Consider the following 16,792-nt stretch of genomic DNA (forward strand, 5'->3'; position numbering starts at 1 on the left):
GCTTTGCTCAGTTGTGTTTCAGCTGATCTAGTGAAGGAAAGTTCTTCATCCTCAGACGCTCAAGTTCGGCCCAGAGGAAAGCCAGATCTTCCGCCTGTGCTCTGGCAAGGTCCTCCAAGTTCTTCTTCTGAACGATTTCCTGGTGGCGCTCCTCTGTTTTAGCTTCCTGGTTTTCCTCTGAAGCTAAACACCCAACAAGCAACATTATCAATCAGGGAGGCTCTAAAATCTTCATTTGTAATGTGTTTAATTAGCTGAAATTAATGTTTTATTACCTATTGCTTCATAAATGTGTCTCCTCTCTGCCACAGTCACCTGCACATTAGGTAGTTGCTGGTCTAAAATTGTGCTCTTCTCAGCTTTCATTGCTGCCTGCCTCTTAAGCTGTTCAATTTTTTTTATGCGATGCTGGATACTCTGTTGATGAGTCTGAAAATAGAGCATAATATGCATATTAACTTAAAAGGTGTGCAAAACCTGATTGATGAGATCATATTGTTACATTTCTGTTACCTTTTCCTGGAAAGCTATTGTTTTCTCCAGAATGGAAACTTGCTTGGACACGCGACTGTCTTGATTTGTCTTGTTGAGATACTGAAAGAAAAGGGAATAATTGACATTTATAAGCCAGAGTTAAAAAAAAAAAAAAGAAAGAAAGAAACACAAGGAGCAACAGCATGAAATGTCTCTACAATGTTTTCTCTCAGGTTACTGTACTCTAGCTCTTTTGATGAAAGATCCCACAACAATCGCAGCAAAATGCTTAATTGTAAAATGTTCAGGATGGATTTGTTTATATTCAAAGCTTTTCTCTCCAATGGTTTCTATGGCCTAAACAATGACAGGAAGCTGCATGCCACGCCACAGCAGACACTACCTGAGGAAACTGGCATGCAGGCACGGAAACATGTTTTGTGTGTGCCATGCTCATCGACTTGTTGAAAATATGATGATGGGTGACTCACCTTTATATAATATTTCATTGCTCAACCATAGAGTTTGTGTTATTGTTTAAATAGCATTTAATCACAAAATATATTGTGTTTTTAATGTGTATGAAGAGGTTAATGGACTACAACCAGGACCAAAGTATTTTCCTGTCGGCTTTTGTGGTCCATTTGATTGAACTGCCTCTTCACACCCTGGACCTAAACGTGCAGCACAAAAGCTTTTCTGATTCCTACAATTTTGAATCGTTGCATAAGCATTACTGATGTGTTATAGGCATAAACAAAGCAAAGAAAGTTTACATATAGTTTTTAAACCAGTCTTTACCTATTACATTTAAGTTTTAAAAGATGCAAAAAAAAAAAAAAAAAAGGAAGGGGTGTGGAGCTTGTGTGAACACGGTGTGTCTGATAACAAAAGCTCATCCATCTGTACTCAGGGATGGTAACAATTTTCTTCTTGCAAAACACCTTATGCTGCCAAAGCCAAAATATCTGCCTTGATATCACTGACTGAGGTTTGGCCAGAAATGCTAACAGGATTAGTGTTTCACCCCAACAGCAGAGGATTCCTTTCCATTCGAGACAGATGCTGAATATTTCAAAAACTTTGACGTATAATTACAATATCAAAAATATGTACAGGGTAAAATCTATTCACTGTGCAGTAGCATTGTTGCTCAGAAAGTGTTTAGTGCTTGTTTCCACATTGAGGCCAAGTCAGCATTTGATTGAGGATAAAAGCTGCCCAGGTCCCTGAGAAAAGCTTAAAATACACTCACATCTTGTTGTTCCTCAGAGAGACGTAACATCTGGATGTCCCTCGCCTTGTTGTTGAGGTCTTCCATCTGCATCTTCATCATCTTGTGCTCCCACTCCAGCTGGATGATGCCCTTACGGAAGTCTTTGCACTCCACCATGGAGGCTATCTTCTGCTCTCCAAGCATCTGATCATAAACATTATCATCATCTGACAGACGCACACATTTTCAAAACCAATGTATTTGACCACCACTTGAAATTGGCTCATTTGGGCACCGTTTATCAAAAAGAAAATAATTTGTTAGCTTTGTATTTAGATTGTAATTTAATAAGTAAGTACGATGTGTATACGCCTGAATGCCCTTTGTGTCTTCTTGCATATAGAGCCATCATAGGAATATACAGCATATCCTAGTTTTCAAGAGTCTCTGTTTTGTAATAAGTAAAGGCTGACCCTGATGGTCCTGTTGAGGTCCTCCACCACACTCCTGTGGAGAAGTACAGAGTCAGTGTAGTCAGCTGTCAGGTCTGTGGTAGAGATCTCCACCTGGCCCTGTTTGAGCAGGACCTGGACCATGATATCTGTCAGGAAATGGTTCTTCTGCTTATGTAGACTAGAAGAAAGCAGGAGAACAAAAAATACCAGTGGATCATTCTTTCAAAGAAATACAATAAAAAATTGATGCTATCTACCTTTTACTATATCACCTTTATAATTTAGCTTTTTTTTAGCATCTGCTTATGGTCAAAGGATACAGGGTATGAGACAATTTGAAGAACAAATGTAAGATCAAGTGTCATTGTCTCAGGTTGCCCCTACTGGATTTTTATTCAGAATGAATAACAACACCACAATAATACCTTTCAAGTTCATCAGAGAGATTTTTAATTTCCTGTTGAACAGCCTTATCCTCATCTCTCCTCTTCTGCAGGAATGCCTGCATCTCAGCAAGAGTCAAAGCTTTTACTTTTACCTGTACGACAGTGAATCACAAATAAAAACACAGATATATTATGCCAACTGCATATTTGTAGTGTGAAATGCAACCCTATGTTTTTTTGTTGGATTATTTATTGTATTTCCAATCTTTAAACTGTGTTCTTATATTACCTTTTGCTCACTCTCTACTTTTGTTCTGCGGACAAGACAAAACCTCTCCCAGATGGATGGGTTCAAGCCTTCTGGTATATTTTCTGGAGCATCCAGCTCCTCCATGGCCTTAAGCATTTTGCCAAGTGCATCGGGAGCCAGAGAACCACACAGACGCTGCTCTTTAAACGGGTTAGAGTTGTTGTCGGTCTGAGTCCTCATCTTTTGAACCCTGAAGCATTCAAAACTGATAACAGTGCAGCTCTGCCTGCAGGCTTTCTATATATGAAGCTATGAGTCAGCACAAATGCATTCACGTTTGCAATTACGTTGTCAGTATTACAAACCTTGGTCTACGCTTGAACAGCTTATACAAGTGATCAACTATGTGGGTTGGTACATCAAAGAACTCCTTCCTGAATTCTTTGTCAAGAACCTTTGGAGAAATGGATTTTATTACATTATGTGCACAGACATTTACAACCAAAATGATTTCAGTATTTTCCTAGCTGGCTCACTTTGTCCTCAGCTATGATGCTGTCATAGGTCTCATGAAACAATTCTACTTCTTCTTCATGTCTCTTCACCTCCTCCCCAATTTCATCCTGTCAGAAAAATACATCAATACAATGAGAGCAGCACATACGGGAAATAGTGACTGGCAGTAATAAAGCCTAACAAATGAGGACATGTTAGCTCTTGAAAAACACGCCTCAGTGATGGGAGGATGCTATACTTGAATTTGGACGAACACAACATGAGCTTCATACAGGTATCTCACGAATAACAGAATCTGAAGCTGGCGGTCATAAATTCCTTCAGCATTACTGTGTAAAAGTTTTCTGACCTTGTATGCCAACGCTTTTTCATGTTTGAGCTTGAGCTCTAGCTCTCGATTTCTCATCTCCTCTTCTATGATTACTGAATAAACAAGATAAGTGATCTTGAGCTCTTCCTGTAAAATGAATCAAAAACAACATAAAACAGGAATGTTTTAAAGATGTCACATACACAAGGTATCGTTTCTCATAATTAACTCAAAGAGGGAAACAGTGAGAAGATGGGACCATTAATCCTGCGTGGGGAAAATAAGGGAAAAGGAAACAAAAGGAAGTAACAATGATTCAGACGTATCGTAAGTGCTATATATATCTGTCCATGTGTCACATACATGATCTGCGGGTGTGTTTGTGTGTGTGTTGAGTCACCTGGTGTATAGCCATTTCACATTTTATTTTCTTCTCAATCAGCTTTGTCAAAGTTTCATCAAACCTTGTAGTTGCATCTTTGGTGGATGCCTGAAGTTTTTTCACTTCAGTTTCCAGTAACTGCAATTACAGTGTTCACAGATGATTTCCATTGATCACTGATAAGAAGTTATCATTTTTCTTTATATAGTAAAGATATAGATTATAGTAAAACAGAAATGTGAATGGATCTACTATAATACCTTTCTGTATTTCTCTTTCTCCTCACTCAGGTCTTTGGTTTTCTTCTCATACACTTTGTAGACCTTTTTCTCCTCCTCATTCCAGTGAATGTCAGGTTTGTTCAAAACAAACTCAGGCGGAGGTATTTCCTGTGGAGTAAATTCAAAAGAAACTATGTGCCCTTCATGCTGATCTAACTGGCACTGCCTAGAAAAGAATTCAAGTTAAAAAAAAAAAAAAAAACTAGGACAACATTTGCCTAATAGGAAGAATTAATGTTTTCCCATTACTTGCTTCATTTTAGCTGCAAGAAGATGTATCATTTTATATGCATCATAAGAAATTACTGCAGGAAGTAAGGGTGGGTTTTTCTTCTGTTTTTTTTTTCTCTTTCTCTTTCAGACATTCAAAATTTTTTGGGTCTTGTTTTAGTTAGTTTGTAATCATATATGGGAAAAAAAAATCATTGAATCTTCTAATTTGAGAGGCTTAAACCAGAACGATTGTCACTTTTGCTTGACTAAACTTAAATGACCAAAACAATTAATCAATTATCAAAAAAGCTGCAGATTCATTTTTGTCAATTGACTAATTGATTAATTGACTTATCATTGTAGCTCTAATATACATTTAGTATTTCATTTGTGTACTTCAAGTTATTTCTAAATTAATTGATCATACAAGTGAGTAGATAATATATCTCAGGAACCAATATGTCTGGCATAGCATATTATGTATATGTAGTATATTATTTTATATGAAGTAATATATCTGGAATGAATCCATTGCATGATTAATGCTTTAACAAAAACTAAAATATTTTTACCCACCATTTTCAAGATGTCCTCTTTTTTGACCTCAAGCACTCCATCCATCATATCATTGAGAGCCCTTTCTCTGCAATTATCCCCCTGCAATAGAAAGACAAAAACCTTATCAGTATGACGAAACTGAGCACATACAGTCAGTTGTATATTCTATGAATCACTAAGTAACAAGAGATTAATATATGTCTTTTCTTATCTTTCTTTTCCTACTGCAGTTAATAATAAGCTTAGATGCAGTAATTGTATATGGAAGTATTTGAGGAATTTAGCAACAAACAAAAGTTGAAAAACATTTATTGTGGCAGCAAACCTTGGCAGCCAGACGTCTTTGCTCTTCCAACTTCTTCCTCTCCTCCTCTTTTTTCTGCTCTGGGGTGAGGTACTTTTCTGCTTTTATCTAGAATGGAACAAAGACACATATCTCTTTGGAAAACTGTGAGAAGTAATGACAAACATGCACCATTTCCCATTCTGGTAAAAAAAAAAAGTATTTCAACATGTTTGCTTTGTTTGTAGAACTTTATGTGAACTTTGTCAACTGTTTAGATGTTTCAGGAGGAGTTGAGTAACCTCAGAGTCGTCAACAGTGAGCAGCCTCTCTGGCCACTCGCTGTTGGTCAGGCTGGGCTCCCACAGCTTCTCCTTCATGTCCAGCTCCACCATGATCTCCCTGATGCGTCTGTTCCTGTCCCTCACACGGTTTAGCTCCTGCATCTTCTGTCTGTGCAAAGCCTCAAATTCTGTGTTGAAAGCTGTCTTGATGCAATAAATCAGATCCTGCATTTTGGGTTGAGTAAAAATATATTAAGACCAACCAGTCAGTCAGTTTTTATAAATCTTTTTATCTGTGTTCTATGTGTTTTAATGTGTTCTTTATTTCACTTCTTTATTTGAGTGTGCGTGTGTTTAGTGTGTGTGTTTAAACTGTATGTTTTGGGCACTATTAAGTCATTATTAAACTTGTGTTGAGATATAACAGTTTTTGGAACAGGTTCCCACCTGTAGTAGAATTATCTGGTTGATCCTCTGTTCTGTGGTTTTCAGGCTGAACTGATCATAGATATAAGGATTTGAGTATCCTAACCCAGCGGAGAAACTTCCTGTTACAGCAACACTCTCTGCCATGTGGTCTTCCTCCCCCTGCTCTTCCTTCTTCGTGCTGGTTGGGTTGGAACTTTTCTTTAGGCTGCTCTGCTGTAAAATGTGGAGAAAAATACTTTGAATGAGAGGGCTGAAATAAACGTTGAGGACTGAACCTGTGGCCGTATGATTATAAACTTTATCCCAAGAATATTGCAGTGAAGAGGACTATCGTAACACTTGCTTTTGGCCACACAGTCATAAATCTAGAGAGATTTCAACACTGTGGATTGGCACATATTCAAGCAGTGTTGCAGCAGTGAAAGTTCAGATGAAAGTATGAAATTATTTTCCTGCAGTAAACTCCTTTTGACTTGACTGGTTTTGCCATAAAATGTATTTCCAGAGAGTAAACAACCAGCACACTGAAGAGGTTGTATTGTCACAGCTTTTAGAAAATGTAAAACTTTTGATAAGTCCTTTTCTGTGAGTTTGCATGATGCATTTCTGTTTTACATTAAAACATGCCTATCATCTAATCCATTCTAACTCATCACATGTGCTTTTCTATGTGGTGTTGATCAGAATCTAAACCAGACTGTTCAGGCCTGAGCATTGCTTACGGTGCAGGCAGCCTTTTCAAACTTCCTGTTACTCTGAACCCTGCGAAGTTCCTCCACCTCTTTCTCTGTTCGCTGTTTCAGAGGGTAGTTCTTCACCTCATGTTCAGAGTGAAATGCCTGTGGTAGAAAGTATTCAAAAGCTGTTATATATGGATTACAGCATACTCTGATCATTAATAATGTAAAACTTGTTTGGCATTTAAATGTTTTTGTTCCTGATCTTACCTTAATGGCCCTTCCATTGACCTTCATTGAATCCCAGCACTCTCTCTTTAGGACATCACGGAGGTAAAATTTTGCTAAAATCTTCCACTCAATTTCTTCTCTCACCTACAATGTGACTGCATTAAGAATCACTACCATCATGACCTCAAAGCAAAGTTTATTAATTCACTGGATTTATGTTCATGTGTGTACCTTACCCTAGTAACCTCCTGCTCCACCATGGCCTCTAGTCTCCTTTGCTCTTCAACATTGAGGTTGAACTCATGTTGTTTCAGACGCTCGATATCTGAGAGGTTCTCATTTTCCTGCATCATTTCCTGGACCTGACAATTAAAATAAAGACTTTTTTGTAATTGTGCACCCAGCCTTAATATTGAGTACCTTAGCTACATTGTTAAAATATTATCACAAATGTAAATTGTTTGTTGTTGTTGTATTTTTCATGATGTGTTTCACTGTGTTTTATGTGCTAGAAACCAATAAAAGTGAAAAAAAAAAAACGTTCTATAGACAGACTGAGCCCATTGGATAAGCATGGCTTCAAAAGTTTGTTTATATATATTTTATATAAAATAATTAATTTATTCATGTATCTTTTATCAAAATTACACATGCCCTTAGTTTTTAGCTCTATGACGAACAGTTTTTTGTGTTTTTTCATCTAATTTCTTGTGTCTATGTGTGCGGCTGCCGGTAGCGTGCTGCTATATATAATTACAGGGATAAGTCTTATTGAATTGAAAAGGGCTTACCAAACATACTGTATTTAATGACACAGTATTTGTGCTTACATGCACTGTGGGATATTGTTTTGTCAGCAAGTTTTGTGTCTGTTGTGATATGTGTAATAAAACTTACTTACAGCATCACGCAACTCTTTGATTGTTTTCCTCCAGTTTTTCTTTATCTCAGAATATTGCTCAGTCTCTTCTTTTAGAACCTGTTCAATATGTACAGATTGAAAACATGTGAGAGATTTTGACTGACCTACAGAGTACCAGTTGGTGTCAAACTGTCCTTATGTCAACTTTGCAGCACCCACTCAAGCCACAGCAAGTACGCCAACATGACTTGGAAGCAAACGGCATTTCTAATGATCAATTAGAAAACACCGCAAAAAAAAAAACTAAATTATAAGCTATCCAACACATCATCACTCAACATGATGCAGCTTGACTTAAAATGAGATCCTCACAGAACATGTGAGTCAGATTAGAAAGCATGTTGTAGCATAAAGATGGCAAAGGGTGGAAAATGGCTCTGTCCATATCCCATGTGTGATTTTGAATGAGGTGTGAAACCCATAACTCAAAGACTGCCACACCTTCAGTATCAATTTATTGTTATCAAGAAGTTTTGTCAGATGAAAAAATATTGAACACTTTTATTATCAATGCTTATCTGCTTTATTGCACTCAACCACTTGCTAATTGGTTGATTTTCTCACATTAAAACATTAAAAGTCAGAATAAATCAAGCTGTTGTGTGCCAAAAGTAACATAGCTGCTCTCTGAACAAGATATCATACACAGGTGCAAAGGGTAGTTATGTGATCCTCCATCTACAACATTGTAGAGACACAAGAGAAGTACCTAAACATAGTTACCATTATCCCCATGGTACACCACCACAAATATCACAGCTTGTTAGTCACTGACCGCGTCCCGCCTGCTTTCCAGCCAGGTGGGGTGTGAAGATGGAGAAGACAGCAGGTTGGTATATCTCTCATCCTGCTCTGTCACATCCACAGTCTCTGCTCCACCGCTGACCTACAGAGTGTTAACAACACTCATTTGGTTCAGTAATGTACTAGACCTTTAATTTAATTTAACATTTAATATCTACTACATTGTGTAATATTACCAGATTTATACCACAGTGCCTTGAATAAGAACAAATAGCTGATCGAGCTCAAAAACAAACGGTTTCCTACAAACAATTCATATTTACCATTATATTCTTCAAAGTTACTGTGATGCCTGATGCTTTTATCACATACAACAGCTACATAACTGTCCAGTTCAGATGGACCACCTTGTCATTATAAGTCTGTAAAACAATGTTTAAGTTACAACAGTTTGAGAGAGTGATTTAATTATATGATCACTTTGGAGATTGTAGTTTGAGGTGCTGTTGAACTGTGTTGAATTATACTGAGAGGAGTACCTAATATTTTTACCTTCATATTTATAGCAATGAGGGAATGCTACTTCCACAACACCTTTAAGTATAACTGGAACATTTAATTGAACACTATAACTTTCATAAAGGTAGAATCTACTGTAGATCTTTTGTATTAGACTGCTTTAGATTAAGGTAGGTATACCTAAAAAACCAAGTGAATCTTCTGCAATTGCAGTGTGCTGTTTGGTGTGGTCAGTGTTTCAATAGCCACAAAACAGTAATGCAGTTTATAGTAGTACAAATTTACAACTAGAACAAAATACAATAGATTATTGTTTACCTCATTTTCCTCTGGTTTTTCAGTGCCACCACAGGACCCTTGGCTCCACTTAGGGAGGTCAATGAGGACAAGGTTTTCTGTCTTGAATGTGTTCTTCAAGAAACGAGCCATAGACCTGCTATGCTGAGTAGCTTTGTTCACTTCAGCGTCCATACCTTTAATTCTGTATGAAGCCATGGAAAACACATAACATCACATAAAAAGAGAGCGGATTTATGAAGATACTATGAACTATGAATGATCACTTTACACTATGTGACAAAGTGTCTACACAAGTGTAGACAAAGAGTAAAATTACCTTAAGGGATGAGGTTGGCAATATTCTACATTTTTATTATCGTCAGCAACTCCCATGAAAAGTATAAAACAGACGGACCAACAGTGTGTTAGTCCGTATCTCTGTAATTTCCAATTTCTCTACCCTGTCTGTGCTACTCAGCCCCAAGTCCATTTGTCCCCACTGAAGACAAAAGTCTTCGAAGCATTTAAAAAAATCACAATAATTAAAGTTTTTTCCTAATGCAGCTGAGTGTGGTGACAAACACTACTCAAACAGGAATAAACAGAGTATTTGCTGGAGACCTCACCTGGATGGTGTATATGGGACTGACTCAAAATAAACTACAGTGCTTTTGTTGATCATAATAAAGGAAATTGTCGTCCAGTGAAATGGTGTGACTCACTGATGTGTCTCTGATAGTTTTTAGACAGCAATGGAGCGCTATTACTCAGAGTAATAAGCTATATCAGCCTTCTTGGATGTTTGGTTTTGGTCTTTTAATGGGAATTGTTGGCAATAAAAAAAATACACCAGACCTGTCTTTTAAATTCCCATATTATCATCTGTTTACGCAGCCAATGGATTAGAGACAGATGAACCAACGATAGATGAAAAAAAGTCCTGGAACAGTACAAAATTTGATTTAACATAACAAAAGTGATAAAAGCTAACGAAAGAGAAGAAAAGATATTTGAATTACAAAATAAAAGCGGGCAGGAGCAAACACAGGAGGCAGATGTGGAGTGTGAGTGGGATGTGATTCAGTGGGGAGATTCTGTTGTGAAGTTTATTGGATCTTTCCTGTAGATTATGGCCATGATCGCCCTGGACTCTCCACTTCACTTGTGTTTATTTACTATAGTCACTCACTGCCAGCAGTATGAGAGGAAAAGTACTTTTTGATGTACACAATATCTGCGTGAGAGTGACATCACTACTGTGAGCAACAGTTCCCTCTACTGTTCACAACTGTGCATTATGTAAGCGTGACAGACTTGCTGCCTTACCTGAGATTAGTGCACACTAGAGAGCCATCTTTAAAGCCAGCAGTGAGGAGTGTTTGGCTGTCTGCGGAGAAGGTCAGATTACGAATTCCACCAAGGCGGCATGAATGACACTGTAGCTCACTGTATCGCTCCTATAGGTGCAGCAACAAAATCGTAATAATACACACTACAGATAGTGAAAATATGATTCAAATGGTCACAAGAGTAAGCTCCTACCATGGAGGCAGTTTCTCTAATGCATAGCAGGCCATCTCGGCCTATAGAACCCAGCCATAAATGATGTGGAGACAGTACGAGACAGGCAGGGCCCAGTGGATGACCCTTCACCTCCTCCTTCACCTCCAGCTGGACCACCTGTTGACTGGAGAGACTATCTGTGTCCTGAGAGGAAGATTTGAGAATGATAGTGTCATATTTCTAGTTTAAACAGATTAGGAACACATAAACTAACTTGGGATACTGTTTATATGAAAATTAATGTTGTAAAAGATAGATTCAGTGAGATGATGACAGAGGATCATCAGTTTATTAGGCAACATCAAACCTGGGGAAGCTGAAATCTCTGAAGAGTTTTCCTTCTGTGGCAGTAAGCAAAGACCTCACTGATTCCCAGAACACAGGATTTAAGTGGATGAGGCACTTCATATCCACACACTTTGAGGATGTGAGTAGACAGACAACCATGTTGGTCTACACAGTCAGGACCTGCAGGTCAGCAGAGACACATCATAAATGTAATAAGAAGCAAACTAATAAATAAGTGATTAGAAAATTAAATTTCTGTAACTATCACATTGACAACATGTTAACGTTACGTTAGTCATTCTTTAGTTATTTAACCTGTGTGTTCTCTCAGAAGTGTTGCCACACCCTAGACTTAATCTTTGCACTCATAGTCTCTCTTGTTCAACATATGCTGCTGTATAAACAAAGGGTGTGTTTTTGTAAACCGCTTAGTCATTGTGCTGTCTTTTTAACAGCGTTAATGATAACATCCCTAAACATTTGGATAAAAATGTCTTGTTAAGTACTATTAATCGGTGATGCGCATGTGTCTGAATATGCTTCTTTTGAAACTGAACCGAAGTCCACTGTCAAAGTATTGCCTTGGATAAATGATGAGATTTCAAGCCTTAAAACAACAAAAAGGAAAGACAAGTGGAAGTCTAAGGAGCTCACGGATTTATTTAACTTATGTAACCTTGACTTACTGGCCATGAGTCAACTTGTAAACCTCTCCTCAACTAGACAAGATAACTCATCAGCTGCAAAAGAAATTCTTATGTTCTACGTGTTTCGACGTCATTCCACCCATGTCTGCATTGGACCTCCCTTACTGCTGTCTGAATTCATTGACCGCTTTAGGTCAGTATCACCACATGATCTTATGAATAATGTGGTGCTTATGAGACCCTCATCTTGTCTCTCTGACTCATCCCTAGCAGACTGTTCAGAGAGGTAATGGGAGCCACTGGCCCTAATCTGTTCTCTTTTGTTAATAGCTCTCTCTCCAAACAATGTGCCAAATAATTTTAAGATGGCTTCTGTTCAAACAGTGCTAATGTAAAAAAAACCCATTTCTGATGAATTTCCAAAAGCATAAGTAGTGAATCAGTCTACTGAATCAGTGTTGTACCTGCAAGGTCCTTTGCAGGCAGAGAGAGCAGTGTGAGCAGGCTGCCTTCATGTTTTTTGCCCTCCTGTCCAGTGCACAGTGCAAGAACTTTCACCTGTTCACAGTCTCTGATGCACTGAGTGGAAAGTGATAAAATGCGTCCAGGAACAACTAGAAAAGAAAACCAAATGACAAAAGGATGCAGGTAAGCTTGAGTGTTCTATCTTTAAATATCAAAAATAAAATTAACAACTACATTGTTCTTTTCAAGATAAAGTGTTGCAGTAATAACTTATTGGTAATAGTTTTCTATATATCTAGATATCAATTCTATTTGTAAAGATCACCTACCTGTGTATCCTATGACTGAAAACTTCTTTGATGGTTTTGCATCTAGTACGTAGATATGTGAATCCGAGGCACCAGTGAGAAGGTAGTGACCCTCTTGATCAAAACTGTAAAAGCACACACACATACACACGTACACGTACACAAACATACAATATATGAGCGCACAATAAGAAAGCATGAAACCATTAAATGTGACATTTTAATTACTTGTTCTGTCCAGAAATGGAAGGGCATCTATCCTCTCAAGGTTTTATGGGTTGAGAGAACTCGTGCCTCTTTGACTTTGTAAATGTGTGATGAGATACTCTGTCACAAGTAGTGTTAAACTGAAACTCTGTGTTATCACGGGAATGGAGGATACTTGCACTAGGTGATCCACAGGAGTGTGGTAGAGCTGAACCTGGTGCACCAGGCGAGGCTGCTGCTCCCTGTTCAGGTCAACGAAGAGGATATTTCCTGAAGTTGTTCCGACAGCTGCATATTGTGCAATAGGACAGCAGGCCAGAGTTGTCACCTAAACAAACACAGATTAGAAGTTTATATCTGTTCTGATGCATTCAGTTAGAAGTCTGTTTCACATGCTTACAGGACAAGTGCATTAATGTGGCTCAACTGATGTGTTCTGAATGTTCATATGTAGTGAATCTGACCTCAGCTTCAAGAGACAGGGAACTGAGGCAAATGCCATCTACGGACCACAGCTGCAGTTCTCCAGAATCCCTCACCGACTGTGGCCAGCGGTAAAAACACAAACATCATCACTCACTTAAGGGACATTGACCTAATTTACACATGCCATCACGGGATACTATAATTCTTGAGCAACACAAATGTTTTACCACACAAATGTTCTTGTCAGTGTGTGACAAAGCTGCTGCCACAAAGTTTCCATAGAGGACATCCAAGACCTTCACAATCTTGTCTGACAGGGTTGGGTTCAATACATAGATCTGCCCCTGAAGAACAAGAAGCCTGTCATGTTTTCAGATTTTGTTTTCAATATATCTTTTCTCTCAAGTAGTCATTGGATGGAATATCATGTGTTTTTATGTATGATAGACCACACTATGGTATATTTGAATACTTACTGTATCAGAAGATAGAAGTAATGTTTCATAGTCAGGGGAGAACTTCACAGTTGTGACAGGTTGTTGTAGCTGCCATGTTTGTGTGATGTCAGTCTGAGTCCCTTTAATTTGCAGACAGCGCACCACGCCGTCCTGTGAAACATAAGCATTGCAGAGTACTTTTAAAATGGAGGAACTGAGAATTCCTGATGCCTGAGATAGCAAATAAGACCACCAGTTTGAATCTTGAAGATGTCATATTCAGTGGACTCGTACCTTCCCTGCAGCAATCAAACCATTCTTGTTGAGAGTTAAACCTTGAAAGCTGATCTGTCTGAGACCAGGAATGGCATCAAGATCTAAACAAAAATGAAACACAAAGGTTAAAGAATAGAAATACTCCCAATCACTTTTTATCTATCTACCAAGTCCCAGAGTCCCACTTTGTGTATTTGCTTACTTGTGGGGTTGAAGAGGACTAAGACAGAGAGACCCTCTGGGTCAATGAGGAGTAGAAATCCTTCTGCACAGCCCACATAGAGCTCTGATGTGGCTGTCCAGCAGATGGCAGTAGGAGTTAATCTGGCTTTGGTGCAGAGTTTAGTCTGTGTAAACACAGGTGGTGTGGGTAACAGTTTACATTTTGTATTTGTTTGTATATTTGATATCAAAATTGTTTTAAATGGATAAATTGATTAATAGATCTAAAAATCAAAGCTGCATCATGAAAACAAACATATTACTTGGTGAAAGTGTATTCATTAAGTTAATATTGATATTTAAGTGACAGTGGGAAAATACCACAATGCTTTCTGCCTTGTCTCCCTTGAGCCCTGAGATGGCTGATGGAGGCATTTCTGGACCATAATAGGGCAGTTTGTCACTGACAGTATGGGAGGTGGGCACCAATCCCCCAGCAAGGGAACCATCAGTTGCTGGAACCTCTATCACACTGTAACACAACAAATATGACATACACAAACATAATATTGCTTGAACCTGTGTTATCTAGGTTCTGCATATGTTATTCAGTTCCCACTGCATTTACTTCTTATTGAACATAAAAGATAAAGATGGGCAGTGTAGTTTCAATTATAACAGAAATTTAGGTTTTAACTACATACTGGTACTGCCAAGTCTGCTTTACCGTGGTTTCAGGACATGAAAGCTGGCACTCTTCTCAATGCTCCAGACAGTGATGGATGTAGTGCCCAAAGCACAAAGCTGGAGCCAATTCTGAGGGTTGAACACCAAAGAAATGACATCCTGCCCAGCTTGTGGTTGGGTACAAATTGGCTCAGCATTTTCCCAGTTCCTGCATCACACAGTCACAGTTACAGTAACAGAGCTGCTCAGCCTAAATAAACATAACTGAAAAAATATCACACAGTATAAGGTAGTGTCCTGCTTTCATTGGCTTACCACACTGTTAAGGTGTGGTCTGGTAGAGAGGAACAACAGCCCAAATAAGGACCACCATCACTTAACGTCAGAGATGTGTAGTCCAGTTGTGCTGTTCCTTGAAAAGGAATCAATATTTAGGATTTGTGTGAGAGAAAATACATGTAGGAGGCATGCATGCAAACAAACATTTATAACACGATACATCTTGCTGGAAAATAGATACAAATCATAGATACAAACAACACCTAGCAGTTGGAATATTATGGCAATTGCATAGATTTAGATGATAATGGCAGGTGGATGAATCCCCCAAGTATCAATACTACCAGAACAGAATCTTGTTTTGAGTATGTACACTTGTGTCAACAGAATCAATCACATGTTAGATAACATCCTGGGCACAGGAACAGTGCTGCAGTATTTGCATCTCTGCTGCTGTTGTGTGCATGAATGCAGTGATGACCTCTTTAGTTCAAAGAATTTACATAATGAGTATTTGTTATTTACCACTGCCAGTGACCATAACATGCATGTGGATAAAAGTGTAACATGGAATAGTAAAAATAAATGCCTCATGTTTGGCAACTAATTGGGCGATAATTAAAATGCATTTAAAGTGAGCCTATCAATAATGCATTCACCTCATAATTCTTGACACATTGCTCTCCCTTACATAATAGCACATTAGCTGCTTTTTAATTTCACCTCTCCTCTCCCTACAATTGTGCTTGTCATTATCTGAAGGCTAATTGATACAAAATATGAACTATATGAACATATATCTATACTTAGCTACATATATATTTACATAACTTATTATTAAAAATACATTGACAAATCATTGCTGCTTTAGCATTTTAATTAACTGACTCTTTGCTATGAGTATGCTTACCTATGTCATTCCACCAATGAAGACCTCTGTTTATTGGTCAGTTGAAATTCAGCAATATGAACAGTTGTTGTGACTGGCTATTCATTCAAAATTCACATAGAAAACTATCTTTAAGCTTAAGTAGGTCTCATAACCACATTTTATAAGCTGGGAGTAGATATCAACTTACCTTTCAGTTCATTCTTCAACTGAAGCTGAGGGAAAATGTACACAAATATAGATGGGGACAACTTTTGCTCAGAAAAAGCAAAAATCCCACTGTTGCCATTGGCTGTCAATGCACCAATGCCTTCACCAGGGCCCTGAAGAACACTCTGCAATTTTGTCTCCAGGTTCAGGAAACAGACATGATTCCCACAGGAGTAACATAGTGTTTTATTGTCCACAAACTCGATATTCTTGTTTGTAAAACCTTGCACCCACCTGGAGAGAGTAACACAAAAAAGCCAAACATCAGCTAGGTAGCTAATTGCTATAGACACCTGTGATAAAAACGGTACGTAAACGGTGTATACACGTTGTTCGGAGGTAAAAATAGATAGCTGCATTTGTAGAGGCTACATACCTGACTTCTAAACTTCCAATGTTGTCCATTTTGAGATAATACTAAAACGACATACAGTAAAATTAAACTTTTTTTCACAAGCTCAACAGACAATAAACGGGGAAGTTATTGTGTAACCGTGGCAACCAGAAAAAACCACTCTTGCATGCCATTGGCTGATAAT

At 38.2% G+C, this 16,792-nt stretch overlaps 1 protein-coding gene across 2 annotated transcripts; it reads right to left on the reverse strand.

Annotated features, from left to right (window-relative positions):
* Nucleotides 1–7: 7 nt before the first annotated feature.
* cfap43 (cilia and flagella associated protein 43) lies at nt 8–16,792 on the reverse strand. 2 transcript variants are annotated; one of them, XM_071480397.1, is made up of 38 exons: nt 16,630–16,792; nt 16,234–16,487; nt 15,191–15,287; nt 14,916–15,083; nt 14,570–14,720; nt 14,229–14,373; nt 14,045–14,127; nt 13,790–13,921; nt 13,541–13,657; nt 13,352–13,429; nt 13,067–13,215; nt 12,702–12,805; nt 12,372–12,521; nt 11,280–11,440; nt 10,952–11,116; nt 10,736–10,866; nt 9,449–9,611; nt 8,643–8,753; nt 7,847–7,924; nt 7,182–7,307; nt 6,985–7,089; nt 6,760–6,876; nt 6,056–6,247; nt 5,627–5,833; nt 5,367–5,453; nt 5,060–5,140; nt 4,250–4,378; nt 4,008–4,127; nt 3,647–3,754; nt 3,318–3,404; nt 3,147–3,235; nt 2,821–3,031; nt 2,571–2,683; nt 2,164–2,323; nt 1,730–1,894; nt 514–594; nt 276–429; nt 8–183 (listed from the first exon to the last, which is right to left on the reverse strand). In XM_071480397.1, the coding sequence occupies exons 1-38, from the start codon at nt 16,656–16,658 to the stop codon at nt 8–10; spliced, it is 4,974 nt and encodes a 1,657-aa protein (XP_071336498.1). In that variant the 5' UTR covers nt 16,659–16,792. The 2 variants fall into 2 exon arrangements, with proteins under 2 accessions (XP_071336498.1, XP_071336497.1); XM_071480396.1 differs by having other exon boundaries at nt 6,056–6,250.

The sequence above is a fragment of the Trachinotus anak genome, unplaced genomic scaffold (genome assembly GCF_046630095.1).
Source record: "Trachinotus anak isolate AG129_WGS33_773 ecotype Australia unplaced genomic scaffold, CSIRO_AGI_Tana_v1 ptg000007l, whole genome shotgun sequence".
Classification (NCBI taxonomy): Eukaryota; Metazoa; Chordata; class Actinopteri; order Carangiformes; family Carangidae; genus Trachinotus; species Trachinotus anak.

What these genes read in the sequence shown, in the direction of transcription:
- cfap43 (XM_071480396.1), bottom strand. Translation starts at nt 16,658, where the DNA reads ATGGACAACATTGGAAGTTTAGAAGTCAG. An exon ending in GACCACACCTTAACAGTGTG is followed by an intron (nt 15,084 to 15,190) that starts GTAAGCCAATGA and finishes TGTGTGATGCAG; the next exon opens with GAACTGGGAAAATGCTGAGC. An exon ending in CTCTCTGATGAACTTGAAAG is followed by an intron (nt 2,324 to 2,570) that starts GTATTATTGTGG and finishes GCTTTCTTCTAG; the next exon opens with TCTACATAAGCAGAAGAACC.